At 54.8% G+C, this 10,996-nt stretch overlaps 1 protein-coding gene across 2 annotated transcripts in view; it reads right to left on the bottom strand.

Moving 5' to 3' along the window:
- Positions 1-5,049: 5,049 nt before the first annotated feature.
- Positions 5,050-10,996, bottom strand: part of GRB7 (growth factor receptor bound protein 7) — an 8,550-nt gene continuing 2,603 nt past the window's right edge. For both annotated transcript variants that reach the window (XM_011383026.2, XM_023524864.1), the window contains exons 2-15: positions 9,256-9,459; positions 8,993-9,146; positions 8,663-8,819; positions 8,418-8,539; positions 8,246-8,323; positions 7,762-7,899; positions 7,347-7,457; positions 7,067-7,165; positions 6,691-6,771; positions 6,467-6,583; positions 6,212-6,272; positions 6,001-6,088; positions 5,802-5,895; positions 5,050-5,558 (exon numbers count right to left, since the gene is read on the bottom strand). In XM_011383026.2, the coding sequence (XP_011381328.1) occupies positions 5,412-5,558; positions 5,802-5,895; positions 6,001-6,088; positions 6,212-6,272; positions 6,467-6,583; positions 6,691-6,771; positions 7,067-7,165; positions 7,347-7,457; positions 7,762-7,899; positions 8,246-8,323; positions 8,418-8,539; positions 8,663-8,819; positions 8,993-9,146; positions 9,256-9,407 (1,599 nt within the window). In that variant the 5' untranslated portion in view covers positions 9,408-9,459 and the 3' untranslated portion in view covers positions 5,050-5,411. The remainder of the gene's footprint in view (positions 5,559-5,801; positions 5,896-6,000; positions 6,089-6,211; positions 6,273-6,466; positions 6,584-6,690; positions 6,772-7,066; positions 7,166-7,346; positions 7,458-7,761; positions 7,900-8,245; positions 8,324-8,417; positions 8,540-8,662; positions 8,820-8,992; positions 9,147-9,255; positions 9,460-10,996) is intronic.

Genomic DNA, 10,996 nt, shown 5'->3' with positions numbered 1-10,996 from the left:
ACTTCCCTCCACCCGCCTGGTCTCTGGAAGCCGCCACCCAGCCCACTGACTCGCAGTGAACAAACTTTCCCCCTTGTGGCGCCGCTCATCGTCCTCCCGCCCGCGCAGGGACAGACGGCGCCGATCGCCAGACCCCATCAAGCGCGCCCCCTGGCGAAGCGGTCGGGCCTTGGTGGCTCTGCCGAACCTGCGCCCGCAACCCCTCGACGGCCGGGTACCTCTCAGCACCAGCAACCGCACGCATGCCAGGTTTTTCCAGGGGGAGAGGAGGGCAGAAGGACCGACAATGGGTGCAGATCACCTTACGCACGTGCTGCGAAGCCAGAGCGACTGTGGTATGGGTCCTAGGGTGTATCCTCACTCCTACTCCAGGCTCACCTGACTCTTAGATCGAGCCCTACTCACCCAGCTGGCGCTCCCCAGCCTCCCAGCTCTTCCCTTAGATGTGTAGGACCGGGTGGCTCAGCTTGGAAGAAGGGAACCAAAAGATAGGAAACTATCAAAACTGATGGATGTAAGAGGGCTGCGGGTGAGCCAAGGCTAGGTGGAGGGAAATACCCTGGAATCCTTTGGAAAATTGGGGTAGTCCAGTAGGAACGCCCACTTCTACCACGTCCTGGATTTAACTCAGGGCAGGGATTGGGCAGATACATGCAGAGGAACACACCTGGTTGGCTGCAGCTGGTGGGGGGACGGGGTGCAGATGGCCCATTCCGACCTTGTGTACAGCTTCTCTTAGAACTCCAAGGTCACAGGGCCCAGCTCCATTATGGACACCCTAGAGGAATCCACTTAGCGGCCCTAAAGGAGTAGCATTGGCCTCCCAATCTCTCTTAGTCTCCCTAAAACCACCCCAAGATAAATCCAATCATAGTAAAAAACACTGTTTACCATGAAAATGCAGCTCCAGCCAAACAGCCCCCCAGTGCCCAACAAAGAAAAATCTGCCCCTTCCTTGGGGCAAATGCAGCCCTGCAAGGGGATGCTGGAGATCATCAGTTTAAAGCACATGAGATTGACTGTCAAGCCACATTAGGGCCTAGTAGCCACAACCTTCTCAGCCCGGATAGTACCTCTCCTTCCCAACACGCCTTCCTGTATGGAGAACATGAGAGACCCCTGGGGAGCAGCTTCAGCCCCTAGAATCACTCACTCCCCTGTGGCTTTAGACTCCAGTCTGCAACATCCAACTCCTCTAATTTTGAATTCCCTCTTTCCCCTCCTCCCAACTCCCCAACCCCAGATGGAAGCTCAGAGTCCTCCGTCCTAAAAGGCCACTGCACACCTCACTCCCCAAGCCCCAAAGCTGAGGTTCTGCCATCAGCACAGGACAGGAAAGCAGATTGCCACAGACCACAACTGTGCAAGCTAGAACACACCCTGACTTCTGCACCCACTTTTCTGTCTGCTGGACCAGATCATTGGCTAAATAGTAGGAAGCCTTTTTTTTTTTTTTCAGGTATACCATGAAACCAAACTCCTAGACGTAAAGGCAGTGCTCCCCCAATCCCACCCCAACCTGCCCCCCAACTCCTGCTGGAACCTTTGGACTCCTGGAAGCTGTTAAAAAACTGCTTATGTAGACAGTTCAGAAGAAAGGATCCTTCCAAGTGGCGTTGGTCTCTCATCTCCTTTTCCTCCTCCCTCAGGGTGCCTGGCATTGGAGCAGGAGGCAGGAGACAGGAGGCAGGCAGGTCACTGACCTGATGTTGAACCCTTAGGCCTGCACCAGGAGGTCCTTCACTAGTGAACTTGGAGATGCATAGATTTTATTGGACAGGATGTCTAGGGAGCAGGGAGAGCATCTGGCCAGAGCTTTATCTATCTGGATGCTTTACTCAGGGCATCCTAGGGGAGGTGGGCTCCCCTAGAATCAAACCAAACCATTCTTAGTCCCGAAAGTTGGCACCAGTACACCCTGCCTTCTACACTTGAGTAGGGAGGGAGGCCAACACTGTGGCCATACACTTCTACAGGCCCACGGTGCTGCCAAAGACGGATATGTACAATGTCATGAGGCTCACACCAGCCATACTAGCCCCAGGAGCTGGGGTCTACATGTGCTGAAGGCCATTTAGGGCCAGGGCCCTGGGTGTGAGCCCTGCATCACCCTCTCTCAAGGCCTGGGTCTTCCTCAGCAAGGAAAGATTATGGGGAATTTCCTTTTCTTTTCCAAAGTCTTTTTCTGATTTCTGAAATGTTCAAATATAATTTTTATAATCAAACCCAATAACTTAATATTGAAAAGGCAGTATCTAGGGTACCACAAGGTCCCTGCCTTCCTCCCACTAGCCCAGATTTCCTCTTAACCACAAGCCTCCACGATCCAGCACTTCCGCTATCTTTGGCAGTCCCCTCTGTTGTCTGGACTTGGCAAGTCATGCTGCAGCCTCTTTGGCAGGAGAGCAGCAACCTTCCCACATCTTCAGAGCTGGGGAATCTTATCCAAGGTCCCTCTGTGAGCTGGCTGTGAAGGGCACTTGTCCCCTACACTCTGAGCTGCTGCCTCTTCTCCAAGAAGCCAGAGATCTCAGCCACTCACCAAGGATGTCCAGCCGACAATTTCCAGTACCCAGCTCAGGGCCAAGTCAGTTGCTACCTCTAAGGTTCCCCAGCAGCCCAGGTCCCTCATAGTGGCCAGTACTGAGAAGGGAGGTTGCAGAGAACAAAGGACAGGCCAGGGAAAGGCTACATTCCACCACCTGCAAGATGGGCTGAGTCTGACCTCTGTCCCTAACCATCTATGACTTCAGGTGGGTCAGTCTCCTTTAGTTTCAGCTTCCCATTTGCAAAGTGAGAATAATCTCTATCTCACATACTCAGATTAGCTGATTGACATAGAAAGGCTCTGTCCCCTGCCCAAGGTCCTGTTTTTTGTGCACCTTAAGAGGTTACATTCTGACCCCTTCACTCTCACCCTAGCCTGGACCCGTAGCACCTATACCTCAGCATTGGCCTTGGGCATCCATGGCTGGCCGCAGAGCCAGCACCAGCCAGCTCAGGCTCGAGGAGTAACCAGTGATAAAGATGGTCCTGGGAATCGTGGCAGGTGGCAGGCGACAGGTTGCACTGGTCCCTGCCGCCTCATCTTGCTAAAAAGAAACAAAATCTGCACCCCTCTCACAGCTGGGTTGCAGCAAGTTCTTCAGGGTGAATCCCTAGCCGGTTGCAGGCTGGAGGGTAGATGAGGCCTCTCTGCCCACCTCTAACAGGCTTGGCTCCCAGGCTGAGATTAGCCAAGGCTCCATCACGAGTGGCTGTTGGGGCTGCCAAGCCTGGCCCAAGGGCTGGCTGTGGTGGCTAGTCCTTCTCAAGGTCACCTCAGGACAACCCCCAGCCAGAGACCAGGGCTGCAGAGAAGGGAGAGGCTCTCCAAGGGAGGGCTCCTCTACAGGCCACTTAGGAATTCCACCTGGAAGTCAGCCAGGCAGAGACAGCAGAATAGCCCAGACCTGGTCCTCAGACCTGAGTTGAAATCCTGGCTCTCCCACTAACTGGGATGTGAGACAGGTCTCCTCACTGGGCCGTCAGTTTCCCCACCTACAAAACAGGATTCTACCACCTCATGCCCAATCAATCTCAAAGATCTGGGGAATCTCCATTAAAAAAAAAATTATTATAGAATTTTCCAGTTGACACAAAATTACAGATCCTCATGTACCCATTACCCAGCTTCAACCAATATCAATTCATGGCCATGACTATACCCACGCCCTCTCCCCCAACCTCTAGATTATTTTAAAAACAAAGCTGAGACATCATTTCACCAATACATATTTCAGAATGAATCTTTTAAAGACTTTAAAAAAAAACATAATCACAATACTATTATCACACATTGAAAAGTAAATCATAATTCCTTAATATCACCCAATATCTCATCAGAGTTCAAATTTCCCCCAATTGCTCATAAATGTTTTTTAGTTAGCTAGTTTGGATTTGAATCAAATAAGGTCAACACATTATATTTGGTTGATATATGTCTAAATTTCTTGAAACCTAGAGAATCCCCATCTTTTCATTTCTTGTAAATTTTTTGTTGTTGAAGAAGAAACTGGGTTATCTGTTCTGTAGTTTCCCAGTCTGGATTTGGTAATGTGTCCCCATGTGTCATTTCACATGTTCCACTGTTCCCTGCATTTCCAATAACTAGTAGTTGGATACAGGGGATTAGATTTAGGTTCCATTTCTTGGCCAAAATAATGCCTAGTTGAGGTTCACATGTCTAGAGAGAGGGTCAATATCTTTGTGATCCGAAGACTGAGCAGCAGGTTTTGGTGTCACCAACCTGATACATTTATTACAAAGCTCCCCCATCATATAAGAGCTAAAACTACTAAAACTCTTCAATTAGACAAAGGAGACAAAAGCATAGACTGCCGTGGGCAGTGAGCAGAGGCCAGGCCCTTCGGTGTCTATGTAGGCATAAGAGGAGGTCACAGGGGAGCAGGCGGATTTATATTTTAGAAAGATCACTTTAGATGAGAGAGAAGCCAGACTCAGAGGGCTGAGCTTTAGAATTCCGTAAAGGCTTTCTGTAGCGGGTGCAACTCTAAGGACAGAAAGCAGATCTAGGGTTGGGAGAGGGGTTGTCCGTGGCGGGCACAGGGACGTGTGGGAGGTAATGGAGCCATTATGTGACTTGGTGATGGCAATGGAGGCATTCATGTGTTTGTCAGGACTGATTATTGCACCAGTCAGCCCAGGGCTTGCAAAGGCTAAGGATGCTGTCTGACGCATCTGCAGTGCCCAGGCCCTATGAGTGTTATCTCCATAGCTTTAGGCCCTATCAGGGAATTTCACCTGGATGACATCCCTTGTTCATTCATTAACAAGCAATTAATTATTGGGTACCCTCTATGGGCCAGGCTCCATGCTGGGCACCGAAGACTCTCAGAGAACAAGACCACCCCTGCCCTCAGAAACATCCCGGCTGACCAGTACACATGCCACTATCCATCTGACACATTCACCAAGGCCTGGTGCCCACCTCTTCTGTTGCCCTTCTCTACCCTAGCTAGCCAGATCGTGCCAGACAGAACTCACAGGTGTATCCAAAAATAATCTTTAATGTCACTAGTATAAAACAGAGCAGATCAACTGGCCTCAGTCTGTACAAAGTGTGGGGCCTAAGACCACCCGGGCTGTCCACTTCTCCTATAATGTCCCACCCAGGGCAGTGCCCAGAAGCTCCATGTAGGGGACAGGGCCACCCCAAGTGCCTTACCTTGGAAGAGGGGTTGAGGGTGAACTGGGGGGGGAGAGGGGGTACTTTTTGCCTCAGGGAGGCAAAGGAGAAACCTGGAGTGGGTAAACCCCCTCAATTATTCATGGTCCTGTCCCTGCCCTCCGCATCTTCCACGTCCGCCCTGGGAGTGTAGGGCTGAGACACGTGCCTGCTTCCATGCTGGTCAGAGGGCCACGCAGGTGCAGCAGTGGCGCAAGAAGCAGGGCAGGATGCCGCGGTTCAGCTGGTGGAACTCCACAAGCTGCAGCAGGTCGGTGAAGCGCGTCTGCCCCTCGTCCATGCTGAAGTAAAGGCGGCCCTCTGCCTCGCTCTGGGGTATGGCCATAGGGAAGGGGTGGTCAGGGAGAGACATGAGTTTGAGGGGATCCTTCATGGGCCAGGGCTGAGGTCCCCACTGCTTTTGCAGGAAGAAAGGAGAGCAGGAGATCTGGAGGCACATGGGGGACCCGGGGTGGAGGATGCTTCTTGGTCTCTGATGAAGACAGCAGGCTGCTGGGAGTCCTGCGTCTCCACTGCAGGAAGCTAGGACTCGGGAAGGGGGGCGATTACTCACCGGCAGGATAAGATAATGTTTGACTTTCTGCAGGTGGCACAAAGAGAGGACAAAGCCTTGTGGATTCCGTTGACTCTCCCGGACCAGGAACAGGCTGCCAGGAGAGAGGGCGACATTAGCCGAGGACACGCGGCTGCCACCTTCACCCAGGGTCTCTCTTACCGCTGGGCCTGCTGCTCTGCCCAGCCCTGCCCCTTACCCGTCTACCAGGCCCTGCTGTGCAATGAGCCGCTGGCTTTCCTCGCGGGAAATGCGTCCATGGAACCATGGTTGGGTGCGGTGGATGGCTAGGGTGAGGGAGACAGATGGGGAGTCACTCCGGGGAGGGGATCCTCATACTAACCACCCCCACCAGAAATGCTCAGAGAAGCCACGCAGCCCCACCCCCGGGGATGCTGGCCCTCGCCCACCTGCACTGAGGCTCGTGCCTGAACATGGGGTGGGAAGGCTGAGACGGTGGTTCGTCTTCTTCTGCAGAGCAGAGGGGGACACGGTGGGGGTGGGGGTTTCAGAGCATAGCTGGGATATTACCCTGTCCCCTCAAGAATGTAGAGTCCCTTTCTGCAGCTGGGGGCCTCCCCTCACCCCTCTCTTCCTCCCACTCCATGGAAACTCATATGGAGAGACAGTCCCTAGTCCAAACATGCAAGGTGCAGGCCCCTTACCCTCCAGGCATGGGCCTCCTCCAGGGCTACACTCAGAGCCTCCCGGGGGTTTTCAATGACACGCCCAGCATGGCCGGAGAAGTCCATGGCCACCAGGGTGTTATCCGAGACACTCCTCTGCAAATGGGACGAGACAGGGAGGGGAGGGGTCAGAACAGGGCCCAAGTATCCCTGGAATAGGGCCTGGGTGCCCACCCCTGGCTAATGCCCCTGTGCACACTCACCAGGGGTGGGGACCCCACGCAGGACGGGCGCAGGTGGCGAGACTGTGCCTGTTGATAATTCTTATACAGCTGCACCCCATACTGAGGGGCAGGGAAAGAAAAAAGGGCCAGAGGTCAAGCAGGTGCCAGAGTCTGAGCTGTGATACCCCCCCAGACCAGGCCTCCCCAAGAGCAGGACTGCATCTCTGCCCCTGGATAAGGAAGTCCCTGAAGCCAGAGCTGGGACTCCAGCCTTGGACCAAGAATTCTGAAAGATCGAGGCCGCGACGCCCCCTCTGGAGACTTCCTCAGAGCAGAGCTATCACTCCTCCCTCCCTCCAGACCCTGTGTGGGGGGGGGGGGGCGGCCAGACCCCATGCCACTCCCAGGGCCTCACCTTAAAGAGGCGGAAGGCAGCTAACCAGCAGGTTCGGCTCTGCTCATCCTCACTGCAGAAGATGCGAAGCCCCTTGTGGCCATTTCGAAGCTTGTTCGGCTGTGGGGAGAGGAAACTGGCTGGTTTCATATCTTTCTGCCCTTAGGACCAGATGTCTGCCTCCCATCCCCACGGGGTGCAGGGAGAGGAGTCTGGGTGACCCAGAGGGAGCTCAGAAGCCCCAGGTAGGATCCTGGGGACTGAGCAGCTCCCACTCCCTCCCAGCCAGGCCAGTCTTCACCTTGATACAGAAGCCGAAGTCGGTGGGCAACCCGTAGAGCTTGCGGCCCTGTGTCACCACATACACGTTGGACTCGTTCACGTCTGCTACATATTGCAGGTGCCTTGGATCCTGTGCAGCACAGGTGAACAGGACTTGATACAGGTAGACCCTAACCTCGGATTACTGCCCCCGCTCCAAGCCAGATGCAGAGATTTCAGGCCCAGAGAGGGGCAGAGAAGTAGAGCCAGTACTTAAACTCAGTTCACCTGCCCTCCCCACCACTACCTCGGGGCAGATAAGCTGGGCAGGAAAGAGGAGCAGCTGAGGGCCCAGGGGGAGAAAGGTCTAGGAGTTCCAATAGGGAAGGGGCAACACCTAGAAGGACCAGGATGCTGTATCAGAGGGGCTGGGGCTGTCACCCTCAAGGCCTCACCTTGGAGGTGCCCTTGGTGGAGTAATAGAGGCCAGACCGGCGCAGGAAGCAGAAGAATCGTTTCCAAAGCTTGCGTCCTGATCCTCGCAGCTGCAAGAAGCCCTGGATCTCTGGGAAGCTGCCTGCATTCAGGAAGTTCTGAGACCAGAGGAGAGCAAGAAGAGCGTGAGAGGCCTAGAGGGACACACGGACGTGCGCACGCACATGTGTGCACACGCGCGCAAACACACACACACACGCGCGCACACACACACACACGAGTCTTCACAGGACCCGCCTTTATGAGAGGAGGTGTTCCACATGTATTTATTATCCCCATTTAATAGATGAAGAAACTGATGCTCAGGCAGAGAAAGTGACATTTCCACAGTCATTTAGGACTGTGCTGGGCTTACACAGAGGGGAGACACAAGACGTAAAGGCCAAGAAGCAATGGGATCCTGGGGAATTGTGACTGTGCCTTGAAGTTGGGGTGTCCCCTCACCTGGATGAGGTCTTCATGGGATATGTCCGTTTGTGTGTCCAGACAGCTGGAGACCATCTTTTCTGGGAACAGGGAGTGCTGGGGCACAAAGGAGTCAGGAGTCAGGAACCTAGTGTCCAGCTTGGGGATCGTGGTGTCCTACTGCCCAGAGCTCCCCACCCCCCACACTCACTGGGGAGCTCTTGAACAGTTCATACTTGGCGAAGTTCTTCCGGAAGACAAAGCGGCTGTCTCCGCCAATGGGCCAGGCAGCCTGCACTTCTACCACCAACTCATGGTCCTCCAAGCCCCGCTCTGGGATCAAGGGTAAAAAGCAGGGTCAGTGGAGATCAGCCAGGCCTCCTGGATGAGCTACCTGCCTAGCCCAAGTGGGAAGCATTTCCTCCTGGCCCAGGCAGACCCTGCGCTCCAACTCACCCAGCGCTAGATGGGGGTGGCACTCCACCAGCCCCCAGTTCTCATCACTGAGGGCGTGAGCTCGCTGTACCAGCATTTCACATACGTAGCGCACCGTGGCGCCTGCTGCCACCTCCACTGACCGGCAGGCCCCGTCTTCGCTGTACACCTTTACTACCTGCACCCCAAGAATTGCAAATGACTTGAGAAAGGGCAAAGAGTGGTTCTTTCCCTTCTCCCACCTACTATACCCTCAGGGACCCCTGACCACCTCCACAGAAGTGGCACTATGTCCACCCCAGTCCCAGAGCACCCCCATATCCCTGCCTTCTCTTTCCCAGGACAACTCACATGGAGGCAGCTGGCATCTCGAGGGAGCAGCCCCCTTGCACTGGAGGGCCCCCCGAGAATGGGGGTCTGTGAAGAAGGACTGCAGAGCTCAGGGAAGGGATTGGGGATGGAGGGTAGAGAGGTGGTCCGCAGCTCCTCCTCTCGAAGAAGTTTCCTGTGTGGGGTGGGGAGGAATTGACTGTAAGCTTCTATGTATTTCTCAGCATTGACCTCCCCCCCCCGCCACCCACCCAGGCCTCCTCAGCCCAGTCACCCCATTGTACCTGCTGTTTGGAATGGGCAGAGGTTGAGACCTCTTCACCTCCCCAGGCAGAGGGACATCGGGAGGTGGGGGAGTCCCAGGAGGGGTCCCAGGGGCTGGGTACAGGTCTTCCGGGGAGCTGCTGCTATGAGGTGGAGACAGACCCAGCTCCATGACATCCGAGGGAAAAGAGGGGGCTGAATGCAGCTGCTCTTGTGCCCTTGTCCTGGGGAGAGAGACCAAGAAGTCTCAGACCTCTTGACTTCACACAGCTCTCAGGCGCCCCTCAGAGTTTACCCGGCACTTCATTACTTACTCCCCACCTCTAACTGGAGCTTCCCTGGAGCCTTTGGGGAAAGAATGAGCCCATTTTACAAAGAGGGACACCAGGTACCCGAGAAGGAAGCATTCTTGTTTCTATCACAGGTGAACCGGGGAGTGGAACCCAGTGTTGGGACTTCTAGTCCAGTGTTCTTCCTTTAGCCCCAAGTTGCCCAAGGCAAGAGCTAAGAGGGTCCCCCCCCCCCCACCACCATAAGCCAGGCAGCAGCAAAACAGACTCCAACGACCCACAGACTGGGGCTCGAGCTCTCAGTGTCAGGGCAAAGTGCCGCCCCTCTGTCTCTGAGTGTGAAGCACTCATTTCTCTGGGCTCTGCCCCAGGTTTTCCCAAGGCTTTGTTGCCAGACGTGGTTGCCCGATCCTGTTGTGGCAACGCCTGCCCAAGTGCTGAGTGATGAGAGGTGAGAAGGAGGTGGGGAAGGACAGGAACCAGGGGGCGGGAGGTGGGTTCAGCTGCAGTGGGAAGGAGAGGGCAGCCCCCAAACCTGTGTGCCCTCCCTAGGCCCTTCCTACTGCCCAACTTGCTTGAAGCCTCAATGCCAGGGCTACCTCCTCCAAGAAGTCTTCCTGAAATTTCCACATTCAGACCAAAAGGCTCCCAGGGCACTGTCCTGGAGCCTCCTGGACAATTACTGTGCACCTGTCTTATCCACCTATTGGTCTGAAGACATCAGGCTCTGCTAGGCAGGACCAGGGTCTTCCCCAAGTCTTAATACCCACAGGTACTGCATAGGGACCCAGGATGAGTAAAGATAAGATAAATGGAGCAAAGATGCCCACTGGGGCTCCTCCTCCACAGAAACCAAGACCCCTTGGGGGGTGAGGGGAGCTGAGACCTAGGAAGGCCTGGGAGACCATGTCAATTCCAGTCCCCTGCCTGCTCTCTGGCCAGTGTTGTTAGGCTGCGTGGGGCACCTGGGATTGACCCCCCTCCCCCAGAATGGAGCAGGCCCCTGACCCTTAAGTGAGGGCATGAAGGGATTTGGGGGACAGGTGTGTCAGGGTGGGGCAGGACAGCACTGCCTGGGGCTCTCCATTCAACCTTGACTCATCTGCACAACTTCCTGGCTTAGGAGAAACACAAACAACCCTGCCTCTACCCACCCCCTCCACTATCACCACCCACCTACCAGCCAGGAAGGAATGGGGAGGGGGAGGATGCAGGGCCTGCCTGAGGCTCATTTGACATCATCTCTTCCTTCCCACCCTTGGCCTACTTCCACTTCTCAAGTCCTGGTGGGACCTTCATCTGTCCCCAGTCCTGTAGTCCCCTCACCCAGGAAAGAGAGAAGAAATGCCTGGCGTGGATTCAGAGGCCCACCTGGAGTGGAGCCAGCCTCCCAGTTGTCCCCCTCACTCATCCAAAGAAATCTTGCGATGCTCTCTTCTGCCTGGGGCCTCCCAGGTTTTATTCTGCTGCT

Source organism: Pteropus vampyrus, unplaced genomic scaffold (assembly GCF_000151845.1).
Source record: "Pteropus vampyrus isolate Shadow unplaced genomic scaffold, Pvam_2.0 Scaffold503, whole genome shotgun sequence".
Taxonomy (NCBI): domain Eukaryota; kingdom Metazoa; phylum Chordata; class Mammalia; order Chiroptera; family Pteropodidae; genus Pteropus; species Pteropus vampyrus.
This window is presented reverse-complemented; position numbering and strand designations above follow the sequence as displayed.